Raw genomic sequence first — 27,186 nt, 5'->3', positions numbered from 1 at the left:
ATTGCACAGCTCCGGGGGTCTTCAGTCTTCGGGGGTCTTCTCGCCGGACTCCACCGCATTCTTCTTGTAGCTCTTTTACTAGCGGAGGAGTCCGGCTTTCTTCCTCGCCGCCGGCCTCTTCTCCCGACTTCGGGGGTCTTGTCCCCCTCTTCGGTTCTTCTGCCGGGCCACCGCGCCTTCTTATAGCTCTTTTACAGGCGGTGGCCCGGTCTTCTGTCGCCGCCGTCGCCTTCCGTTCTTCTTCTTCTTTTTCTTCTTCTTCTCCAGGAGATGTTGCCTCGACGATCTATCTGGCCGGAATGCCAGAGCCGCGCTGCGCGGCCACTTATATAGTGACAATGGGGCGGTGTCACATGGTATATGTCACATGGGCTGGTCACATGGGTTGATGTCACATGGGGACTATGACATCGTAAGGGGGCGGGGTCATCATGTGACACCAACCCATGTGACATAAAGCCATGTGACACTGCCCCATTGTCCCTATATAAGTGGGCGCGCAGCGCGGCTCTGGCATTGCGGCCGGAGAGATCGTCGAGGCAACATCTCCTGGAGAAGAAGAAGAAGAAGAAGAAGAAGAACGGAAGGCGGCGGCGGCAGCGGCGACAGAAGACCGGGCCACCGCCTGTAAAAGAGCTATAAGAAGGCGCGGTGGCCCGGCAGAAGAACCGAAGAGGGGGGACAAGACCCCCGAAGTCGGGAGAAGAGGCCGACGGGGAGGAAGAAAGCCGGACTCCTCCGCTAGCAAAAGAGCTACAAGAAGATAGCGGAGGAGTCCGGCGAGAAGACCCCCGAAGACTGAAGACCCCCGGAGCTGTGCAATAAAATATTTTAACCCTGTGTTGTGTTTTTTTTGTACTTTTTTTCACAGGTGAATGGGTAGGGGTACATTGTACCCCATACTCATTCACATAGGGTGGGGGGCCGGTATCCGGGGCCCCCTTATTAAAGGGGGCTCCCGGATTCCAATAAGCCCCCCGCCCGCAGACCCCTGGTACAGCTCAGGAGGGGGGGCGCTCGCTCGCCCCCCTTTCCTGGCCGACCGGGTAGCGTGCTCGGACAAGGGTCTGTTGTGGACTTGGGGGGGACCCCCACGCCGATTTTTTCGGCATTGGGGTTCCCCTTTAAGTTCATTCCAGGTGGCGGGGCCAGCGACGTCTCCTTCGCGGGCCCCGCCTACCTGGAGACGCGCTCGAAATGAGCGGACTTTCCTCCGCGTGTGTGGGCGAGTCCGTTCATTTCAAGAGTAGGGCGGATTGTATGGCGGACTTAGTCCGCCATATTAGTCCGCTCAAAAAGTGCCGTGTGTGGGCAAGTCCTTTCATTCGAAAGTATGACGGACTGTCTGTCAGATTGTCTGACGGACTTAGTTGGCCAAACAATCCGCCACGTGTGTACGCGGCCTTAGAATATCTGTTGAGTCTTCTGAAAGCACAATGAATTCCACTTACTCTAGCCACACAAACTGCAGTTTACCGCAAAGTACCAGTGGAGCACTGAATATAATGCTATATATAGCACTGTATAGTTCTAGTAGTAACTACACTGGCAACTCTCTCCATGCAGTACTGTCAGCTGTCTCTCACAACAAACTTCCAAAGACTGACAAATTGTTGCTGGGACAGCAGCCTTTTATAGTGTGTGGACTCCATCAAAACTTAGGCCTGGACAACTCATCCCTACTAGTCACCAATACTGCCTGTATCCTGTCTGCAGCTGATCTTTTCTACATGAATGACCTACTACTCTGCGCTCTGCACTGTGCCTGTGTGGATGCAGCCAACTTGGTAGAGGCAGGACTTTACTACCTCATGTCAGAGCCTCTGGCAAGGACAGCAGTGAGCAGCTCAGTAATGACATTACCCAATGTCACTCCAAATCTTCTGAAGCTAGCAATCAGAGGCAGCATTACCAAAAATCCAAAACTGCAGATATACAGCTATGAGGCTGAAGGCAAAGGATTGCCTAGCCACTCTCGCATACCAGTTCATAGCTATCTTCAAGAGTAAAACTAGAACAAAACTTAATTTTCAGGTTACTGCTTGAGCACAATTACCATTTCACTGTGACATACAAATCTTAATTGTTTTAGTTCATTTGAAGATGCATACATGGAGCTCCACCCTCATCCAGTTGTTGCTTTAGCAGCCCACTACATCCTCTTTGTCAAATATACGGTAAACATAAAATGCGGAGCACCACTGCAGGGCTTTCCAGTGTCTCACACAGAGTGTGGGTGCTGGTTTCAACAGAGATCATCCCAGCTCTGGCTAAGGTTCACAAACCAAACAAAACCCTCCAGGAAAATCAGCCAAAGTACAAGAAAGTGAGATGTGGCTTCAGCCTGGCTTCTTCCAGGCCATGCCACCTGATACATTTCACCCCACCCATGGTGCTTAGTCATAGTGGTGACTCTCGGACAAAGCCCCATGGGTGGGGTGAAACATGTCAAGGGGAGCATGGCCTGGTAAGAACCGGGCTGGAACCATATCTCACTTTTGTGTACTATGGCTGATTTTCCTGGAGTGTGTAGTCTTATTTGTTTGGTCTGATCATAGAACTCCGGCTTGCTATGCATGAAATTTGTTTATAGTGTATTTGTTACATACCTTACAGCGGAGTCCGAAATGTCGAGTGCGGCCTCTTGCGCGGTCCCGGTCCCGGAGGTTGAGACAGGAACACAGGGTGCCTGCAGACAGGTGATAGCAGATCAGGAACACTGGAGCCTTTGTGGAGGAGGTGAGTTACTGATCACCGGACTAGCCCAGGAAAAGTCCAACAGAGTCACTTGCAGAGTCAGGAACAAGCAGGAGTTGGCAACGGTCTGGCAGAGAGGTACACAAACGGGAGGCAGGCTCGTAGTCACGGACAGGCAGAGTTTGATAACAGCCTGGCAGCAAGGTACAAAATCAGAAGATAGAGCCGTAGTCAGAAGTCCAAGCCGAGGTTGGTGCAGATAAACAGAGGCAGACAAGGTTGCAGGGATAATCCAAAAGAGTAGTCAGGGAGAGATGGGTGTTCAGGATCAGGATAAGTCAAGCAAGGTAACAACAGGTACACAGGAACAATCTGAGATAATCCAGCACTGACACTAAGCAGGCTCCTCATTAAATAGGGCACCGTGCACCGTGATTCGTTGGCGTGCGCATATGTGCAGCATATCTGTTCAGGTGGATGCACCAGTGCGCATGCTGGGTCTGGGACTCGTTCTTTCTCGCTTGTGACTTGGTGCACGCGCGTTTGCATTGGAGGAACGGAGATTGGTGGCTGGTATATAAGAACGAGCGTTTGTGATGGAGGTTCTCTGACAGCATTTCTAAACACACCCCCTGCAGGTTTCTTTGTTTCTAACAAACAGAAAACATAATTGTAGTAGAGTGTCCTTTTACTTACCATATGCACATGCAGGTGCTGGATTCTTTAACGCTACACAATCCTCTGGTCCTCTGATCTTCCACAAGCTTCTGGTCTCCTGGACATATCTAGGGGGTATAAGTTGCTTTCTCTCACCCCCGGGGGTTCAGAGAGACCAAGCCTTATGAGACAGCAGTGATTAGGTATATGAGCTGTCACCAAATGTCTCGACCTTAATTCAGGCATGCGAGTACAAAACCATGCAGGCTCCTTCCAAGCCCCAGACACTACAAAAAAGTGTCAGCTGTGTCTGAAGTGGGATGGTTCTGTGCTTGCAGCCATTATCCTATTTTTCTGGAGAGACTCTTCCTGCCACTGCCCTGTGGAACAAGTCCATGGGTCCTTTCAGCTGTAGATCTGGACTACCAGACTCCTCCTATGTCCTTGTGAGAGAGATGTGTATCCAATGAACAAGCAAGTAGCCATTAGTACTGACTGCTTATCTGTTTGAACAGAGTGCTGGTCATGAATCCTGTTACACCACAAGAGCATTCCCAGTGGTCTTGTATGGCACTGCATATTATCAGTCTAACTTAATGGATTTACAAATAATCAGCTTAGGGTTAAACTATAAAACATTTTGATTTAAGTGGTGTTTGTTATAAAACATTAGAAGTTCATTCATTGGTTTGACTTGTTGCTTGGAACTGCTGTTTAAATAACAATAGAACATAACAGCTACAATGCAAAAACCAATTATCATATTTTACAGAGCTGTCAGAGGTTGTAACTGTATTTTTCACATTATTTTTTGTTTCAGTTTAAATTTGCACATTGCACAGTATAATGCTGCATTGAATATGGCCAAATAATTGCTACAACATGCCCTTCATGAATGTTCTTTTTACTAAATGTTTTCAAATTAAAAGACATTTCAGATATTTTGTGCTTCTGGCTAATGACAACTTGAGCACAGTTTTACAATGCTGATGTTAACTGACTTTCATACCCTGTGCTGTCAAATCACTAGAATGTAGCATTTTTAGAATTAAGTGGATGAAATGCATTAATCCCTTTTCATTACTCGTATTATATATACTTATCTAAACTGTATATTTTTAAGTTAGGCACAAATGGCAGTGTTCACATTTATGTCACTTGATGTAGAAAATGTTTATTTTTTTGGGTTGCACCATTTATGATATTGACATCCATGGCCAAGCTTAGATAATTGTTTATATCATTCATTTTCCATGATGTGTACTTGCCACAGTGACCATATAAGGTTTTTATTGATCATGGCTTTTTCTTTAACACAATCAATACAAAGCAACAGTTATTAAGTTTTCCCTTTATGACATTTTAAGATTTTTTTTTTCTGTTTGATTTTCTCTTGTAAAAAACTATTGAAGATCAAAGATTCCTAAAATTTTGATTAAATGAAAGATTTTAATTCTCCTTTTAGTCCTTATTGGCAATTGTATGAAGTAACATACTATTGTTCTAAGAAATCTTAACCTCTCAATCCTTGAGTTATATCCCAAGTTTTTTCCCTTATTCAGTTTTGCCAGGCCTCTTTAGGTTGAACAACCTTTTGCATCATTCTACCCATTTCCTGAAAACAATGTCTGTCATTAATACACGCCTAGGGATTCGTAATCATGCAGGCTGGACTAACAGTACTCTTGGACTAAGTGGTACTCACATGTAATTACATCATCTCCAGACTGGCCAGAATTCTACAGTGAAGAAGTTAACCACTTCAGACCCGGAAGAATTTAGCCCCTTAATCGAAGACTAAGTGGAAAAAGTGATGATGGACTTTGTAGACACCACAATAACAATGTTGATAAAATTCAAAAAGCTTTATTACATAATATAAAAATTTACAATGCTAAACCGTTTTCCATTCACAGTGTAGCAGTTGTTGCCTAATTGGCACATAACACACCACCTATTAGTAATGTTGGTGTAATAGTTGGTGTGTTATGTGCCAATTAGGCAACAACTGCTACACTGTGAAAATACTTTAGCATTGTATTTTTTTATAATAGTTATGATATTTGAATTTTATCAACGTTGCTATTGTGGTGCCTACAAAGTCCATCGTCAATTTTTCCACCTAGTCTTCCAATTCTATCGGGATGTGACACTTTTGTATTATATTTTGTATGCACAGTACCACTCTTTGATGATACAATTGCATTTTCTCTTTACCCCTTAATGACCAGAACCTTTTTTGCGATATGGCACTGTGTCACTTTAACTTACAATTGCGCAGTTATGTGACATTGTACTCAAACAAAATTTATGTCCTTTGTTCCCACAAATAGAGCTTTCTTTTGGTGGTATTTGATCACCTCGGTGGTTTTTATTTTTTGCGCTATAAACAAAAAAAGACCAATAATTTTGAAAAAAAAATATATGTATATATATATATATATATATATATATTACTTTCTGCTATAATACATATAGAAAAAATATATACAAAAAACAAATGTATTCATCAGTTTAGGTTAATATGTATTCTGCTACATAATTTTGGTAAAAAAAATGCAATAAACGTGCATTGATTAATTTGTGCAAAAGTTATAGCATTTACAAAATAGAGGATAGATTCAGGAACTTTTTTTTAAATGTGTTTACTGGTAATGGCGACGATCTGCGATTTTGTGACATTTCAGCGGACAAATCTGCCCCCAAGTGACACTTTTTGGGGACCAGTGACATTAGTACAGTAATCACTGCTAAAAAAAATGCATTGATCAATGTATAAATGACACTGGCAGGGAAGGGGTTAACACTAGGGAGCGAACAAGGGGTTAAATGTGTTTTACAAAAAAGGCTGCGCTATAATGATCCAATTCAATATCAATGAATATATAATAATATGAAAAATATCAATTGATGTGTAATATAATTCATACAAAAAATCATGCAAACAAATATATATAAGAATTAAATAGATTGTGCAAAAAGGAATATATACACTACTCTAATTAGAGCTTAAATTCAAAATAATAGTCCATCTCCAATCAAAAATCGTTTTCGCTTGTGATTTCCACCATGATGATCCACACCGCACCAACAGAAAAGTGTCCCCAAGAAGGCAGGAAAAGACTTTCCACCACCAAAAATACTGACGCTTACCAGCTACATGGATCCCATCTCAGAGATCTAATATCGCCACCGTCATATCACTCCTTCTGGACCTGAGCTGCATGGAGGATGTATCCCTTTGGGCACTCTGTTCCAATGCTGGTATATTCCTAAGGCCACAGAACAGATCGCTGTTCTTGATCACTAGAAACAGAGGATCTTAATGTTGTCCCCTGTCAGAATGGGGATCTGCCTTTTTTACATAAGCAGATCCCCATTCTGCCTCTCTGTACCGTGATTGTGGGTGGCCCGCAGGCATACTTCTGCTGCTGTAAATATGTGGTGGGCGGTCTTAAAGTGGTTAAGTAAAGGGTGTTTTGTTAGCTAAAATATATATTTTATGGGGGGCGTGCAGGGCTGAGACAAGCGGTGGGAAGGAGAGGTGGCTGCCCTGGGCACTGTGGTATCATGTGAGGTGGGGAGGGTGCTGCAAGAACATTAAGGGGAAGAGATTTGAGAGGGGGAATTTGGGAGGCAAGAGGAGGAGTATTTTTCTAGGAGGGGAGATTTAGGGGGTGGGGATTATGTTGGGATGAGGGAAGAAGATTTGTGCTAGGGAGGTGGATTTGGGTTGGAGGGGTTTAATCTAGAATAGCTGATATGTTAAAGTGGGGAATTAGTGCTAGATGGGGATTTCTTTTTGGGGTGGAATTTGTGGATTTGTGCTAGTATATATGATTGTGAGGATTTGTGCTAGGAGGGGAAATTTGGGGGGAAGAATTTGCGCTAGAGATATTTGGGGAGATAGAGGTTTTGAGCTGGGAGAGTGGATGGGGGTGCAAACATTTGTGCAGGGAGGGGGATTTAGGCCGGGGGGATTTGTACTGGGAGGAGGGAGAATTGTAGGGGGTAAGCATGCAGATTAGTACACAATTTTTTTGGGGACACATAATGCTCATACATTTATTGGGGGTACAGTTTAATATGCTCACTCTGGGCTTTAGATGACCTTGTCCCGGCACTGGAGGGGGTGTGAGGAGAATGGAGAGATACATAGCATATGCACAAGAATATTTAGCCAGAGTTTTCCTTTATTAACAATAAACTTTATTTCATATGAGCAGTTGTCGCTTGTCATCCTTAGTCATTTGTCATTATTTGGAAGGTGCTCACTGACCTGGAACAAGCATGTACATACCATGTACAGCCCTGGAGCTTTACACTTTAAAAAAAAAACAATCAGCAATGAGAACTCTTATATTTTTGATGACAGGTTATTTTTATAGTCCTACATGTAATCACAGACTTTAATCTCAATCCTTGGCTGAACTTAAATATGATTAACTGTCATCTTAAAATTGGATATGGAATTATTACAGTGAATTACGTGATCTTCCTTTATACTATGGCCATGAATACATACTCAAAACATTTTGGTGGTTACCTTATACTCTTTTGATTGAATGTCAAAAAGTTGTAATGACCAATAAAAGACTGTATCTGTGGCAATTTATTTGTAATGTTATACTTAACCTACATCTACCCCTTTATTTCCACAGTATGCTGTCTGGCTCGTGGTGTGGATAGTTTGGAATGTATTTATTATCTGTTTCTATTTGGAAGCTGGGGACCTTTCCAGGGTAAGTTGACAGTCTCACGAATATTGTCTTGAAATACCATTTTAGGTAGTAGGCAGCAGAATATTGTGGAATATTCCACACAATGATTTTTATTTTTTTTCAAATAAGAACTGATCAATAGCTTCCACAACTGCCAAAAACCGGACAAGTGTGTTTCTTTTCTTTTAGAGCACTGATAACCCCAGTGGTAGAAATAAATAAATAGTTATAAATATAACACAGTTATTATTGAATGTTGTGTGTTATTTTTCTGAGGGGTCACATTGTGTGGGTAATTTACTAAAACTGGAATGTGAACAATATGGTGCAGGTCTGCATACAAGCCAATCAGATTCCAGGTTTATTGTCAAAGCTTAACCACTTCAATAATGGGCACTTTCACCACTTTCCTGCCCAGGCCAATTTACAGCTTTCAGTACAGTCGCACTTTGAATGACAATTGCACAGCCATGCAACACCATACCCAAACAAAATTGTTATAATTTTTTTGAGACAGATAAAGCTTTCTTTTGTTGGTATTTAATCACCACTGGGTGTTATATTTTTTGTTAAGCAAATGAAAAAAAGACCAACATTTTTCTTAGTTTCTGTTAAATTTTATAAGTAAGCTATTTTTCTCCTTCACTGATGTGCACTAATGGTCATTGATAAGGAGGTATTAATATGCAGCATTGATGGGCACTGATAGACAGCACTGATATGCAGCATTGATGGTCACTGATTGGTAGCACTGATGGGCATTAATAAGCAGCACTGATGGGCATTGATATGCAGCACTGATGGGCACTTATATAGGTGGCCCCGGTAGGTGGCACTAATAGGCAGAACTGATGAGGAGCCACTGATGGGCACTGACAGGCACCACTGATGGGCAGTGAATAGCAGATGGGCCCTGATTGGCATCACTGGTGGGCACTGGTAAACATCACAGGAGGGCATTGGTGGGCATCTCTGGTGGGCACTGGCAGGCATTAGTAATGGGGCAGATCTCCCCTATGAGGAAAGCCTTGTATTGGCTCTCATCACATGCTGTCAGTGTGAGGAGAGGAATATAAGATAAATGGCATTTCCTATTTACACTGTGATCAGCTGTGATTGGATACAGCTGATCACATGGTAAAGAGCCTACATCATAGGCTTTTTACCAAGATCGATGATGCAGTGTTCCAAGGGACATACCACACCATGGATCGCCATGCTGCGCGCCTCTGGGGGCACGCACGAGCATCCCATTCTGAAGGACATCATATGACATCCAATTAGAATGGGAAAGCCCCCGCACAGCCAGTTTTTCTGCTATAGGCCAGGTGGGAAGCTGTTAATTGGAAAAGCTGAAGTTAGAAGCTCATTGGCTACCATGCACAGCTGCACCAGATTCTGTGTGTTTCAGTTTTCGTAAATCCTCTGTGTGTCCTGTGTACCTGAACACTTAGGGTCCAATCACAGCTCGCCAAATTACACCTTAGCACATGCATTTTCATACATCGAAGCAAAACTAATGAGCTTTAATGCACCCTACATTTTTTGCAGTGCAAATCAAAACACATCATACTTTGTCATGCACTATGGTGCACTAAAACGCAAGTTCCTTCTGGATGTGCTTTAGGGTGACATAAAATCAATGTCACTGAAATGCACACAATTGCAAGGTTCACTACAACAATGCCAAAAATATGAAGAAGACCTTAAAGTCTAAAAGAATGGTTTCATATTTTGTATCACTATGGCTATCTTTTATTACATTTTCCTTTGCATTTTCTTTTGCATTATAGTACAATGTGGCTAATAGTGAAATGATATATGTAGAATGGTATTTTACAAAAAGTGTGCTATTTTCTATCATTTATTTATGACAAGCAGCAGGGCATATAGACAGCAAATTCCTAATCCAAATTGGTGTCTGCATTAGCTCCTTTGTTCTGCTGCTGCTCATTAGCTTGTTCTGTAAGCTGGTGCAGAAGCAATGTTTGTTTGCAATTGAGAGCATAGCACAGAGGTAATAAGGGTGTTCATTATAAATCCTTCTTTATTTATTTATGTATTTATCTATGTATATGTAAGGCCATATCAGTCAGTATTTTGTGTTGTGCATCGGGAAAGCAAAAATATTGTTGTGCCTTTGAGATGTAGGTAGGTGCTGTTTTACATTGTAAGTAATTTGTAAAGTCAGGGTACATTTTTCCGCTTAATTGTTTGTCTTTTTATAGTATCAATAAAATCAATATGGTTTATTTAAAAAAGGATTAAAGGCTGTACACTTAGCTTAGTGAATGAGGTGAAACAGTGCTGACTTCAATCACAAGTGCTATCAAAAATACATTTTTTTTTATTATTATTTTCTGCTTACATTGCTGGGTATTCAGAGTGAGTGAAACTAACCTAACTTTATTAAGCTAAGTGAAAACTGACTTTACTAAATAACCTTTACTAAATCAACTTCTCTATGTGTTTGAAAAAAACGATGTGAATTGATAAAAAAAAATGTAAGAGTGAATTTGTTGTTTTGGCTGCTGTAACATACTCAAAATTGATTACTTTGTTTTTGTAAACTTTCAGCACATAGAATTGTGGTTTTGATTTACGGTAAATTGTTTTATTCTGTAATATGGCTTTCATATGATAAATATTGCAAAGGAAATAGCAATTATAAAAATGAAAATAATGAAAATTAGAACTCTAGACAAAACTTTGTTTTAGTTTTGGGCGCACAGAGAGTGAAGGGAAATCTTGTGAACAGGGACACAGCAATAAGATCTGTTCCTCCCCAACTGTATTAAAATACATTTTTATGGTTGTTTGTCTCACCAGTGGGGACATTTCCCTTAAATTCTCTCTCAGTAACAATGTCGTGTATGTAACTATCCTCAGTAGGTAGACCGTGATACAAACCTGCATGAATTTGTCTGTGACATAGTGGGGTTGATTTACTAAAACTGAAACACTCAGAATCTGATACAGCAGTGCATGGTAGCCAATCAGTTTATAACTTATGCTTGTTCAATTAAGCTTTGACAATAAAACCTGGAAGCTGATTGGTTTCTATAAAGAGCTGCACCAGATTGTGCACCCTTCAGTTTCAGTAAAGCACCCCCAAAATGTTTAAATCTCAAACAAGTCATCTGGTTTTATTACATGTATGCAGAAGTTGTAAATACAGAGCTATTTTGAACATCGGAGTTCTGCTTTTTGTACCTGATTTTTTTTTCATAATGGACATAATAGTGATAGATTGGAGTATATGATACACTATATTAAAAAAAAGTATTGGGAAACCTGCATTTACATGCACGTGAACTTTAATGGCTTCCCATTCTGATGCCGCGTACACACGGCTTGAATTTCTGCTGGAAACAGTCCGACGGGAGCTTTTCATTGGATTTACTGTGTATACCCATCGGTCTTTTTCTGTTGGCATTTCCGACGGTCTTTAGATTGAGAGCCTGTTCTTAATTTTTCCAATGGAAAACCTTTCTATGAGATTATTCTATTGTGTGTATGCAATTCCGACACGCAAAATTCTGACGCATGCTCCGAAACAATTCGACACATGCTCAGAAGCATTCAACTTCCCTGTTATAATGCCGTTGAACGTGTTGTATGTCGCAGTGTTATTGACCGTCGGAATTTGGTGTGACCATGTGTAGGCAAGACAGTTTGAGCGAAATTCCATCGGAATTCTGGCGGGAAAACCATCAGAGCTTTTTCCAATGAGAATTCCGATTGTGTGTACGCGGCATTAGTCCATATGGTTCAATATTGAGTTGGCCCACCCTTTGCAGCTATAACAGCTTCAACTCTTCTGGGAAGGCTGTCCACAAGGTTTAGGAGTGTGTCTAGGGAAATGTTTGACTATTCTTCGAGAAACACATTTGTGAGGTCAGGCACTGATGTGGACGAGCAGGCCTGGGTTGCAGTTTCCACTATAATTCAACCTACAGGCGCTTGATCGGGTTGAGGTCAGGACACTGTGCAGGCTCATCCATATTTTAATAGACTTTGCTTTGTGCACTGGTCAAAATCATTTGGTGGAGGGGAGATTATGGTGTGGGGTAAACAAAAGAAAAAAGCTGCGCACATACATAAATACTGTAAATAAAATTAAATATAAACACCTATGAGCGATTAATTGATTGCAATAGTAGTGAAAAAAGTTGATCTACCACTCTAATAAATCAAACATACCATAATTTATAAAAAGAATTATAAATAACAAGTGTTAATAATGAAATTCGAAAAATCCCAGTGAAGTGATAAAAAAGTCCAATAAATGAAAAATAGTCCAGTGAAAACTTAATAAATACCTAAATTTCATAAGAATTCATGGAAGAATAAAAAATATTAAATGAATAGTACCAATAAAAATGAAATGTAAAAAATATATATTAGTGATAAAAATAAAAAATTGGTGATGATATGAGTGTAATAATAATGTAAAAATAAAATAAAAAATGCAAAGTGTTCAATCTTCTGTGCAACCAAAACACCACAAGGATCGTGACCACCACCACACAAAATATGCGCTTACCAAAAGGCAAGCGATTTCATGCCCATAGTCAATCTCCACAGCACCTCCTCAGATCATGATCACAGTAAGCTCCCTTATGGAATGAAACAGGCCGGGACTGTCAACAGCAGCACGTGAAGCAGAAAGGCAGTACTCGGGATTCCAGGGAAATGGAAAGAAGACTCACCATAGCATAATTCCATATAACAAATTTGATAAAAGTAAAGAAATACACTTACATCGAAAGCAGCAAAAATGCCCCAAAAAAAAATGCCAGCCGGCATGCAATCGCCCGTCCAACCTACACTGTATTGTGATGACGTCAGTGCGTCTGCCACCCAACATACGTTTCATTGTAAAAAGTGGGGACCCGAATATGGTGTGGGGTTGTTTTTTAGGGGTTGGGCTTGGCCCCTTAGCCCCTTTGGCCCTTAGCTCCAGAGAAGAGAACTCTGAAGGCGTCAGCACACCAAGACATTTCATGCTCTTAACCTTGCTGGAACAGTTTGAGGATGGTCCTTCCTGTTCCAACAAGACCAGTGCAAAAACAAGGTCCATAAAGACATGGATGAGCGAGTTTGGGGTGGAGGAACTTGACTGGTCTGCAAAGAGTCCTGACCTCAACCCGATAGAACTCCTTTGATGTGAATTAGAGTGGAGACTGCGAGCCTGACCTCACAAATGTGCTTGTGGAAGAATGGTCAAACATTCCCATAGACAAACTCCTAAGCCTTGTGGACAGCCTTACCAGAAGAGTTAAAGTTGTTATAGCTGCAGAGTGGGCCAACTCAGTATTGAACCCTACAGACTAAGACATCATAAAAGTTCATGTGTGTGTAAAGGCAGGCATCCCAATACATTGGTAATATAGTGTAAGTGTTCTTGTATGAGAAAGGCTCAAACCAGATTTGTAACTTTGTACTGTAATGGGTCATTATATACCCCAATCTTAATTTAAAAGAATAGAGAAAAGGGTGCTGCCCTATCACTTAAAATGCTTAAAAATCATAAAACTATACATATATATATATATATATATATATATATATATATATATTATATTCAAAAGATGCCTTCCCCCAGAAATAGCATACATAGACAGGTTTCAAGCCAAATAAAAAGTACAGCACAATGTAGAAATTGTCATGGACATACACTACATCTAAAATGCAGTAACACAAGCATCTAATATAAACGAATGCGTTCCCCGAGACAAGGCTCGCTTCTTCATGGGTGTAATATTTCTAAAATGATAATAAACAAGTATGTGACCCAGTGTTGATGATTAAGACAAAAGGTAAAAAGGTTCTAAGGGTATAAGACCCCATAATTACCAACCGGCTCCGCCAGATTAGCAAATGTTGGTTTCCCAAAGGACGGCAATGAAAAATATCCCCAATTGAGGGGGATATTCTACATTCTGGCCACTACAAGGTATTCACCAAGAACTCTCTGCTACTTAGTTATTTGCCTGTATATGCGCTTGATTCATTGGGGTGGACTTTTACATATGGTTGGGGCCATACTGCTCTCCTAACCTAGGACATTATATTAAGCCTTCCGGTTGTGTCCTGCCTCCTCAGCTCCCATGCTGGATATTTTTTGTTGCCGTCCCTTGCAAAGCCAGCATTTGGTAATCTGGCCAAGCCAATTGGTAAGTATGGGTTCTTCTAACCTTAGACCTCTCTTACCTTTTATCTTACTCATCACCACTGGGTCACACACTTGTTTATTATCATTTCAGATATATTACACATGCATCCACCCCTGAAGAAGCGAGCCTTGTCTAGTGAAACGCATAGGGATATATATATGAGACGCTTGTGTTATTGCATTTTATATGTATTGTATGTCCATGACAATTTTTACATTGTACTGTACTATTTTATCAGCTTGACACCCATCTATGCTATTTATTTGTGTATGACATTTTTAAAATATTGAGACTATGTTTACTTCTGGTATGCGTAATGGCTATCCATATTCCCCTCACTCAAAGTCCCAGGGAGACTTTTCTGTGTTCTTTTCCACAATATTGGGATGTTCTACGGATGACACCAGACCTTTCTCCCTTGCACTTGTGAGGACTAAGGAACTCAGCACGACCACACTATCATAGTAATAAGATTATATTCTTGCCTAGTAATATCCAAAGACATTGAGTAACAGATGTGGCTAGGGGTGGTAAGCCAGGTAAAGGGCATTATTAATACAATGTTTAGGCAACTTGTTGTGCCCATAGATGTTTCCCCTTGACCTCCTGTGCTCAGTTTTGCACACCAAACTGTGTGAAACCACATGTCATATGAGAATATAGTGTTGGGTGGTTGTGCACATTTGTGCCATAACGGCCATGAGCACCACTGCTCCTTGCATACTACTATAGGAAAGACATAACATGACTTATAATTCAATTTTATGCTTTTTTTTACATTTTTTATATAATAAAATTTGAGCTTTGATCAGAGACAAGGACAACTTTGGGGTTCTAGTATATTTATTAACTAAAGTTCCTTTTCTAAAAGACTCAATCATATTGCCCATCCCATAACATATTTTTGCATGCTTTTCCTGAGTTTACTGGTGCTCGTTTATTCTGAGAGTCAATAACTATTCTGTTTTGGATAGTATGAGGTGGAAGCATACACAAGGTCAATGACATTGTCCTCCTTCAATTTTCAATATTTTTTATTATTATTAACCATTTCTATAGTGCCAACAGTTTACGCAGCTCTTTACAATGTAGAGGGGGGCAGCACAATTGCAGTACAGTTCAATACAGAAGGGACAGAAGGGCCCTGCTCGTAGACCTTACATTCTAAAGGGAGGGGGTGGTGGTACAAAGGTAATAGATTCAGGGAATGATTTGATAGGGGGTGGCTCGGGGACAGTTATGTGGGTTTTAGATAGGCTTCCCTGAATAAGTGAGTTTTCAGGGATCTCCTAAAGGTGGACAGGTTAGGGGCTGATCAGATATACCGGGGTAGGGAATTCCAGAGGATGGGAGAGGCTCTGTAGAAGTCCTGGAGGTGAGCATGAGAGGAGGTAACAAAGGGAGCTAGGTCCTGGGAGGAGAGGAGGGGACAATTTGGGCAATATCTGCATATAAGGTTGGTGATGTAGATGGGGGCGATGTTGTGGATGGACTTGTATGTTGTGGTTAGCATTTTGAATTTTATACAGTGGGGTAGAGGAAGCCATTGAAGGGATTGGCAGAGAGGGGCAGCAGTCACAGATCGATTAGTGAGGTGTATTAGTCTAGCAGCAGCATTTATAATAGACTGGAGGGGAATAGCCTGCCTAAAGATAGGCCATTAAGGAGAGAGTTGCAGTAGTCAAGGCGGGAAATTATCAAGGAGTGAATAAGTTGCTTTGTGATGTCATTAGTCTTGAAGGGTTTAATTCTGGAGATGTTGCAGAGGTTAAGGCGGCAGGATTTAGCCAGTGATTAGATCTGGGTTCTGAAGGAGAGGTCAGAGTCAAGGACTACACCCAGCACCCTGACATGTGTGGAAGGACCAATGGTTGTGCTGTTGATGTTAATGGTGAAGTCATATGGGGGACTGGGAAGGAGGAAATATTACAAGCGCAGTTTTAGAAAGATTGAGTTGGAGAAAGTGGTGTGACATCCATACCGATATGTCATTAAGTAAGTTTGAGTTCAAATAAATTATAGCAACATAGTTCAATAAATTATAGTTCAATAAATTATAGCACCATAAAGAACTTAGTAAACTTTGTAAACAAGTTTATTATTTATTGAACTTATTATTATTATTATTTATTGAACTTATTAGTAAACAAGTTCAATAAATTATAGCACCATTAGTAAACTTTAAAAATTCCTGTTGACTCTGGTCAAACACAGTTGTGGTAAAATCACATATAGTATATATGTTACAGCCCATCTTTGGGCAAATAAAAATATCTATACGCGGTAGGGGTCTTTGTGGGCTGTTTGCAATTGGTATGGATTTATCTACTTCCTTATGTATAAACAATATTTATTTATATAAAGTTTGCATAATTATAGCAAGAAAGTGTTTTTGTGAAGTGCCATTTTTTTTTGCTCCTATAGCCAGTGATGTTTAGTGCAAATGACTTTTTATTTGAAATGCTAAATTTTCACTTAGCACAATAAAAAAATCTTTTGAGGCTACAATGCTTTATATGCTGTCATTTTTGGCATATTGCTTATTAGCCAGCTATTCACATTTCACATTTGTGTTTTCATTTCATGCATTCAGGGCTGAGAATAAATATGACATCAACCCATAATGATACGCATAAGTATTTCCTCTTGTTATAAAATGACAAGCCAAGGCTGAAAAATATATTACATTAAATTAGTTTAAAATAGAGATTTAAAATAGAGAATAAAACATACCCTTCAGGCAACTAATGAATTAAAGTATAGCTTTATTCAAAAGCCTCCACAGGAGGTAAGTTTATAGTGCTCTTTTGTATTGACAAAATTCAAACCTATTAGTATCACTTTAGAAAAACATAAATTATACTTGATATCACAAGCTTCCAACTAATGTGATATACTAAGCCCAGTATTGCTTTGTACTAAATGTCACCAGAGGGATTTCCACAGCAATAAACTGTATGTTTTAACCTTGACATTTCAACAGGAAAATTTTGGTATACTTAATAGCGAATACATAACTTTTTTTGTCAATGTGATCGCAAGAAGCAGATTCTTTGGCTTTAAAAACAGTAGAACCAGTGCATCAAATAAATAATATGTAAGAATATTAATATATATCTTCCAAAGCAGATTCATGACTGCCACAAGGTAATATTTTGTGGATACACCACTTCCATGCTTTCAAGGAGATGTTAACAAAAATATGAAACACACCACTACCTCAAAACTTTCATTTTCTAAAGTAAACATAGAATACAACATATTTCCATTGTTTTAGCATATGTATGAAGATGTACATAGCCTGTACATTAAAGTATTAACATATGACGAACAAGCATTAAAAGCACTTTAATAAAGACTACTGTACCATTATTCTCTGCAGCTATAAGCATTGTGCAGAAATACACTTTCAAAAAATGAAAAAAAATCAAAACAGGGACACCGAAATCACAGCTCATCTCCCATTTACCCTCTATAAGGAGTAGAATCAGTCTTCTAATACGGGGGTCTCCAAACTACTGCCCGTGGGCTACATCCAGCATGCTAGAACATTTTTACTGGCCTGCAGCTGGAGTCCTCACACTAACTGAAGAGACGGTCTCCCTATCGGGTGGTGAACCTGCAATGCATATTCCACCCGGGAATATGCAGCGCAGGTCCCACAACCACTCCTAGAGCCTTCACAATGTGTTACTTGCTAGGATAGGCTGCACTTCCTTTCTCCCGCCTCGCTGTTACCATTGGTGTCCTTAAGCTGTATGTTTGCTCTACGTTTGGAGCTAGGAGGTGCAGAAGGTCTGCACACTATACAGCAGAGAGACTTTGTTGGGGAGGGAACAAAGGTGCAGACAGGAAGGGATTGCTTCTGATGTGGACATTGTCCTGGAGGGGACGGCTGTGATGGGGGCACAGTTGTGAAGGGGGGTGGTGGCTGTGATGGGGACACAGTGAAGGGTGATGTGGACACAGCTGTGGGGGGGTGGTTATAGGTGATGGGGACGCAGTTGTGGGGTGAGGGTGATGGTGACATAGTTGTGGGGGAGGGTGATGGCTCTGTGGGTGACAAAAAAAGTGGGTGGGGAGGGAGGAGCGATTAGATGGCTTAGATGGGGACACAAATTTAAGGAGAGACTCTGATGGGTGATAGGGGCACAAGCTTGTGGGGTGGCTATGATGGGGAGATCAATTTGCAGAGAAAAGCTAATGGGGACACAAATGTGCAGGGAGACTCTGATGGGAAGACAGATGTAAAGTATGAGGCTATGGCATTTAGGTATGGACAGAGGACACAGGTGCGCAATGAGCCCAGACAAATTTTATTATATTCCACTGCTGCAGATTTATTTATAAATATTTTTTTTCAGCCCGCAAGTTTGTGTAATATATACTGTGTGGCCCTCGAAGTGAAAAGTTTGGAGACTCCTGCTCTAATGCAGGCAAACATTGCACACTTTTAGACTTCATTTACATGGCTATTAAAATTCTACTGAAGTTATCACATGTGTTTTCTAGGTGCAAGGTTGCTGCATAATGATCAAAAAAATACTTGTGTATAGATGTACTTAAATGTGTAAAAATGCATATGCGTGTATAAGGAGAATATGTTTTTCCTTTGTTTAGACTTAATTTACACACTTACAAACACGAATACATGCATAAGTTCATGAAGCGAAAGTTCTTAGATGCAGATATTTGGATCCTTTGTTACAGATCCGTTTTCCATTATTCATTGTGGCGTTTTAAAAGATTTGTATATTGTAAGTGCAATTTTTTTTTTCAATAAATAAGCACATTTTTAAATACTGCATCATGGGAGGCTTTCTATATGTTCCCTGTTATAATGCACAACATTGCATGAGTGACCTGAAGTTTTAAAGGAGCCAGAGCCCAATTATATTTGTAGTATTATAAATGATACCTGGAGAGTCCCTAGTGGACAGGAGGTTAGGAAATCATATTTATAGTAAAGAGTTCATGGATGATGACAACTTTCTAATATATCTGTGATGTGAGTTTCTGATGTATGAAGGTGAGAGTTTGGAGATCGCAGAGGTAGCACATGTGGATTCAATTTAGAAGCACCTAAACGTACCAAGTGGTGTGGGACATTAGGAGCATTGAAGAAACAATGGGGTTTATTTACTAAAGGCAAATCCACTTTGCACTACAAGTGGGACTGCAGTCGCTTTAGATCTGAGGGGAAGATCTGAAATGAGGGGAAGCTCTGCTGATTTTATCATCCAATCATGTACAAGTGGAACATTTTTTTTTTCTTGCATGTCTCCCTCAGATCTACAGCAACTGCACTTCCAAGTGCACTTACAGTGCATTTGCAGTGCACTTGTAGTGCAAATTGGATTTGCCTTTAGCAAATCAACCCCAATGTGTTGTTGAAGAGTTTTTTCTATTTTTAAATATGTATGTTTCTAAACACTCATGTATTGTCATTATAACTATATAACACTATTGATGGACTAATACACAAGTGGTTTATGTGTCTTATCTGGATTGCACAGTGATAAGAAGATAGGACTGTTTTAATTTATTTTGAATTTCCTATTTTTTCATATAATTTACAAGTTGGTTAGCACCGTAGAAACGTAATATATTGTCACCTAATATGGTTGGCAACAAGGCAAGCATACAATGGATTGACAATAGTAATAACACAATTTAGCATACAAAGTGACTAACTGTAAAGACTAGACATAAAATGAAACTTGCCATCCAGATTAGCGTAAGTAGTAACAAAGCCACCTCAAGTGCAGCAGAGAGAAGTAGTAAGGTTTAATCTACTGAGTGCTGGATCTATACTGGCAGAGTGCATTTATTGAAGTGATGCATGGTCCAAATTAAAAGAAGGATGGTAGTGGGGGGGGGGGGGCAAGGAAACAAAGAGGGTTTTCAGAACAATTAACATGTTTGAAAAGAAAATCTGTAATCTCTGATCAACATGGTGCTCAATCACTAACAAATAGGGAGTTTTTCTATATTTTAGAAAATTACCACAATTGTTGTACCTTTACATGGGATTTTGGTGCAAATCTTGATACCCTTTGTCATGCAAATCATGATACCCTTTCTATGAATTTACAACCACTATCATTACAAAACACTACTGGGAAATATTAATAATACAATTAACTTCGTTTTTTACTGTGAATTGTAGAATTGTAGTTTTGTGTATTAATTGATGTTATACAAACTAGTGTTTGAATATTTTGTGTACATTTGTATATAGCTTTGATATAACCTAGTTAAAGAAGAACTCCAATAAACACATTTTTTTTTTAAAATAGCAATATGGTATAATGCTATAGCAATACAAAGAATACAAAATAATTTTTTTTTAAGTGAGAAGCTCATAAACAAATTAGAATTTTTTTAAATTCCTATGCATTTTTTGCTGCTCTTTGGCATACACAATAGTTTTGGGCTTCTGTTGTCTTTTTACATATACCATCCTTTTTTTTAAAATGTATAAATGTTCTAAGCCTTTCCAAAGTCTCAGTGAATTATCTGGTAGAAGTCTTGCTGAACAGCCAGTAATGATTAGCCCACAGTATTCCTACCCCTTACAGTCATCCCGAAGTGCTCAAAATAACTGTGCACAGTTGCGCACCCTCACCATCTGCTGTAAGATATTACTCACTCTGGTGTGATAATGCTGTACCATGGGACTCAATAAGAACCACTTGAATTGTGATCAATGCATTCTCAGAGAGCCTAAAGAGTGACATCCTGACAGCTATTGGGAACCTGGATATTGGTTCTTATTTACAAATTACTTGCATTCGTAACCTGTTTCTGAAAAGTACTTGGCTTATCCCTGGATATTAACTACTTTTGGTTGATGAAATCTCAACAAAACATAAAGAGGAAATGCATTAATGAAAAATAGTCAGACATTACAAATACTGTAGCTGCTCACTGTTAAGTAACAAACACTTACCAGACCCTGGCGTCCAGTGCTGTGTTCCCAGAGCCAGCTCTTGCTGGATTTTGAGTCCCTGATGCTGCCATCTGGGATATGGGAGCTAGCTGTGACTTTCTGAAGTCTCAGCTAAATCATGCCTTGGTTCACCAGATCTATGAATTGTAAAAAGGCTGGGTTCACCTTGAATCTTAATCCCACCCCTAAGGTACAAAGACTTTCAATGTGAACTCCAATCAGGGATATGAACACATGCATGTGAATGAGCTTATGTATTCTACAAAGCTCTGCATAATATGCCAGTGCTATATAAATATGAAGAATAATTCAATATCAGTAAACAGTCATTAAATAAACTAGAACGTTTAAACGTTTCATAAATCTAAGTGGTCTGTAGAGGTCTGATTCCCGGACAATCCCTTAAAATGCCACTTATTATATGTCTTTAGAAACTACTGTTTCCCTATTTTTTTACACAAGAGAGCATTCTCTGTATAATTTCTACTACATTGACACTATTCTAATTCATCCTGCCACATTCATTATGTATGTTGAGAGGACAATAAAAGCTCATCATTTTGATTCGCTTTATCTTGGTTATAAAATTCTTAAGAATTTGCTGGGTGAGTGACAGCCTTAACAATTACTGTCCTTTTATTTTGTGCAATGTATTTGGCAGTCAGTTTTTGAAATGTTAGCATGATAATTATTTTCTAATGGTGGCTGGATCCATAAACTAGTCTTAAACATGTTCTGACATGTACTGTTTTATTTAAGATGATGCTACATTGGTACTTTACAAACATCAGCCCACATTTATGACAGAAAATGGGGGCCCTGGACAACATATGGGATGATAGGTATATAGACTCATTAAGTAAGAACAATGTACAACATCACAGCGACGATCATTCTACCCTTATCTCTCTATTTTGTTAGGTTAACAAGGCAACAGGCTTCCTTCTCTATGCTTTGTTTTGTTTTGGGCTCTCTACTTCGGGTCAGTTTTTATTGTTGCTAAAAGTACTTTTTGCAATCTATGAAGACTAAATTTGAAGGTCCTTGATTGGACAACTGACTACATTTTTTAATATTATGTTCTATATCCATATGGATTGCAAATTATCGAAAAACATACTATGCACAAAAGTTTGTATATGTTTTATTTTTCTTGTCATTACTTATTTCACAATAAAACAATTATTAGTATTAAAAATAAAAACATCAGCCTGGGGTTCGGGTGGGCGGACTGACCAAATATGGCCTCCTCATTTGCTTGTTTCTCTGTTAGATCCCCAGCTGGCTAGTATGTATAATTTGATTATTTGTATCATCCATGATCTTTGGCCAGTTTGTTTCTATTTCATTTAAAGCATTGTGACATGGTGAGTGAATTTTAACTTTTTTTGTAAAAGAACAAAACAAAGAATGATCCACAAATAAAAAAAAACCTTTCACCCATCATGCCCACCAGTTATAAATATCACTAAAATTCCTATTCAATCAACCTATAAATTCAATAAATTGGGACAGTAATAAAAAAGTGCAGCTCCTTAATATATAGCAACAACAAATTAAATAATTAAGTAAGTAATAACACATCCACTATAAATCATGTGGAGGCCCCGCCCTCCGTATATAAGAAACGTCAGGCCGCCGGAATCCCTGCAGTGTCTCCTCCGTTGAGACAGAAGAAGGATGGATTCGATGCGCTGATTCAGATGAGCCATCGCTGGAGAGATGATCGTCCATCGCTGGATAGCAAGAGTGGATTACCACCGCTGGAATCTTTTTTTTTATTTTATTTTTATTTTTAATAAAGGAATTTTTCAAAAGTGTGTTTGTCTTATTTAACAATTTTTTACACTTTCTTTGTGAAATGGTGGGGGTACTTTTGTACCCCCTTACCATTTCAAACAGGGGGGGCGGGATCTGAGGGTCCCCTTGTTAAAGGGGGCTTCCAGATTCTGATAAGCCCCCCGCCCGCAGACCCACACAACCACCGACCAGGGTTGTGGGGATGAGGCCCTTGTCCTCATCAACATGGGGACAAGGTGCTTTGAGGGGTCACAGACCCCCAAAGCATCCTCCCAATGTTGAGGGCATGTGGCCTGGTACGGTTCAGGAGGGAGGGGGGCCGCTCTCTCATCCCCCCCTCTTTTCCTGCGGCCTGCCAGGTTGCGTGCTCGGATAAAGGGTCTGGTATGGATTTTTAGGGGGACCCCCACGTCAATTTTTTTTTTAAATTTGACGTGGGGTTCCCCTTAATATCCATACCAGACCTGAAGGGTCTGGTTATGGATATTTAGGGGGAACCCCACGTCAAATTTTTTCTTAAATTTGAGGCAGGGTTCCCCTTAATATCCATACCAGACCTGAAGGGCCTGGTAATTGAATTTGGGGGACCCCCACGCTTTTTATTTATTTATTTTTTTATTTTTTTATCAATGACTTTCAATGAGTGTTCTCTGTATTACGGAGCCGACAATTCATAATAGCTGCGAGTGATTTTAAAGGACTTTTTTTCCTGCATAAATGACACTTTGTGCAGGGACAGTTCTAAGCACCAGAAACATGAGCTCCTTCACAGGCATACTATAGACACCCCCCCACCCCCCCTACGAAATTTAAAGGAATATTACACTTATATTGTTTCAATTTAATCATTATTAAAATCACTGCTCCTGAAAAAACGTTAGTTTTTAAAACTTTTTTTTGCATTGATACATGTCCCCTGGGGCAGGACCCGGGTCTCCAAACACTTTTTAGGACAGTAACTTGCAGAATCTTTTCTCTCTGCCAAATCTTTTTTCTCTGTTGAATATTTTCTCTATATAATCTTGGACTAATAGAGGTAAGGTTAGGCACATTCGACCACAGGTTCTATAGACAGATTGTTATTGTCAGAGTCACGTCGAATCTCCTATTCTATATCGAACTGTTGTAACAATGAAAACGAAAATAAAGCATTTATTTATGGTGGATCTTTCGTTTTTCAGATTCTGTGCTTTCGTTATCGTTTGTCAAAACGAAAACGAAAATAGCTGAAATTCGGACGAAAAAGCATTCGGACGAAAACGAATGCACATGTCTACTGTTTTCTTTTCTTTTCCTTCCCCTCCTTCCATTCCAATTGAATTATATATGTTATACTCTACCACATTTCTCACCCTTTCTGCCTCTATTCTTCCTCTACCCCCCTCACTTCCCTTTTTTTATTTTCTTTCATCCACATGACACTCTACGCTATTACTGTGCAGACTGTCAGGACTTGAATATCCTTGGCTTCTTGTCTCCTCTTTTTTTCTTGGGGGCTTCATCCCTACTGGCAAAATAGAACTTAGTAAATCATATTGTGTAACTTTTGTGGTTAACAGTATAATTTCCCACAGTCCAAACATGACATCATATTACATGTTTTGCATATCCTGAAGTACGACTTACTTATACATACTGCAAATGTTATATTTATTATTTTGTGACATGTGGAGATGTGTTTATATTATTGTTAAAAAAAAAAAAAATTAAAAATGGTTTAAGAATTGAAAATGTGTTTGACCAAAAACAAAAAACGCTTTCCCTTGCTTCTATTTTATTTTATTTTTTTGTTTATACCGCCTATGGCACATTAGGCACAATCGTAAAATACCAGGATACAGGACTATAAAGAAATAAAAAGTGTGAGACTTTAACTGATCTTTAAGTACATGTTTTAGGTTTACTAGTCCTTAGAGAAAAAAAAAGATATAGGATACATTGGTTTGATCACCCCAGCAGTAAATGTTTTATTCTATCTAAATGTAATAAAATGTAAATAATAGAGCTCATAAGTTATTTTTCACACTTTCAGTAAATACTGTGCCTTTCAGGGCACTTGCCAATTTTCTTTGTTATACGGTGAAATTACAAACTAAACTAGAACACATTTCCTTGTCCAAAATCACAATCTGGGATACCTATGTGCAGTGTGTATATTATTATATAACAGTCCTTGGGCTCTTCAGCTGTTACAGAAATAAAACAGTGAGGTTTCTAAGGCGGCTGTTGCAGGTTCTTTAACAGGTTACACATTGCCTAATTCAGCTGTTCCTCTACATGTAGAGGGATGGAAGGAAAGATCATTTGTTTTTACTCTCATGGATATTGACATCCCCAGAAAAAACAGAGCTACTAATTTTGTAGTATACTTTTTCAAATCAGAATTGTCATTTTATAAAACATAGACCTATTTTGATCTATTTAGAGAAATTCATCAAACAGACATAAGTCTAAACTGATTCAAAAGGTACTGTAGCAAAGCATGCTGAGCACATCTGCATATGATACTGTGTTCTCTAAACATCTATTTATGAGCCTGGGTTATGTATTTATGCACAGAGTTTCAAGGTGAGGCAATGAAATATACAAGTCAGGGAGGATCCTGGGTGATGTCTTTAAAACATATGATCTTGACTGAAATCTAAACAGTGTCAAGGACCTGTCATTTGCAAAGAAAGTTCTGGTGGGTGAGTATAGTTGAACATGGTGGGTTGTCATGGTGTCAATGGTTGTCAAAGATGGTGAGTCAATATCACTTTTTTAGTAAAGCAGTTGCAGATTTTATTGTTGTGCAGATGGCTAATCATTGGGAGGTGTTAGGGGTTATTGTTAGCCCTGACTCATGTTGAGGGTTATTGCTGCTCCTGACACATGCTTGGAGTTGTAATTTCTGGTCCTGATGCTTATTTGGAGTTATCATCATCTGGATAAGGGCCAGCACATCATTAAACAATAAACAAACAAACAAACAGTGGGCTCGCCTTTTAAGTTCATACCAGACCAATATCCTGGCATGTAACCTACCTGTAGCATGCACCCTTTCCCATACCAGGCCACAAGCCCTTAACTTTAGAAGAGTACAATTTTCCTCCCTTATTCATCCCATGTTGATGGGGCAAGAGCCCCATCTCCACATCTTTTCCCCCAAAAGAGATGTGAAAGTCTGTGGGGAGAAACGAATCAGAATCTGGAAGCCCTTTTTATAATAAGGTGGTCCCAGATATCCACCTCCCCTACATAAAGTAGTGTGGGGTACATACAGTAGTACCCCTAGTTACTTATTCAGAAAAAAATATATACTGAATCAAATAAAACATGCAGTTGTTAAAAGTTCTTTTATTTAAAAAAAAAAATAATAATAATAAATAAACAATATCCAACAATGTAAACCCAATGTCAGCCCTGTCATTCAGTGATGTAGATCTAAGTTAATCACAAGGAGCGACACCTGCCAATGTGACAAACCACTGCCATGATGATCCTGCCCCGATTTCAGTCACAAATAACAGTTTTCCTGCATCACCAAAATATAAACACAGTGAATGGGATTCTAAGATCCCCAGCCTCTTTGTTTAGACAGTGGGGATTCATCAATTAGGGGTAGTGGTGATACTACCACTAAATGATAGAACCCCTATTTTGTTGACAAAGGCCAGTAGGGTTCTGTCGTTTAACAGTGGTACTGCTATCATTGCTAAATGCCAGACCTGCAGGGTTCCTTCCTCCATTAAATTATATAAAAAAAAGTGTTACTCCTCACTAGCTAAACGCAGCCGAGTCCCCGATCCCCAGATTTTGGAAACAGGCCTCCTGTCCTAGGCTTTTAGATTGGAAAAAGGGGGTGGACGCCATCATAGAGGTGTAACGATGGATACTCATAGTCTGAGACCAGCAAGAGAAGATTAACTGGTTGCTGACCGCCGGCAGTCAAATGATGGCCAGGCGGCGCACCTATTGTGGCGGGAGGCCGTCATATGACGGCCTCCCGTTTAAACAGGGAATGCGCGTGATTGTGCGCGCGCATCCCTGTTTCTTCGGTGGCGGCGTGTCACGGAGACACCGCTCGCCACCGAAGGGGGTGAACAGCCATTGGTTATGGCTGTTTACCACGTGATCGGCCGTGAAGTCACGGCCGATCACAGATGGTCACACCCCGGCTGTGCACGGCGCATGCGCGCGA

At 39.8% G+C, this 27,186-nt stretch overlaps 1 protein-coding gene across 3 annotated transcripts in view; it reads left to right on the top strand.

The window, feature by feature from the left end:
• Window positions 1–27,186, top strand: part of NKAIN2 (sodium/potassium transporting ATPase interacting 2) — a 1,500,295-nt gene that overhangs the window by 650,900 nt on the left and 822,209 nt on the right. For all 3 annotated transcript variants that reach the window (XM_077486956.1, XM_077486954.1, XM_077486955.1), the window contains exon 3: window positions 8,016–8,096. In XM_077486956.1, coding sequence (XP_077343082.1) covers window positions 8,016–8,096 — 81 coding nt within the window. The remainder of the gene's footprint in view (window positions 1–8,015; window positions 8,097–27,186) is intronic.

The sequence above is a fragment of the Lithobates pipiens genome, unplaced genomic scaffold (genome assembly GCF_037356315.1).
Source record: "Lithobates pipiens isolate NorthernLeopardFrog02 unplaced genomic scaffold, aLitPip1_a1.2 Scaffold_18, whole genome shotgun sequence".
Classification (NCBI taxonomy): domain Eukaryota; kingdom Metazoa; phylum Chordata; class Amphibia; order Anura; family Ranidae; genus Lithobates; species Lithobates pipiens.
This window is presented reverse-complemented; position numbering and strand designations above follow the sequence as displayed.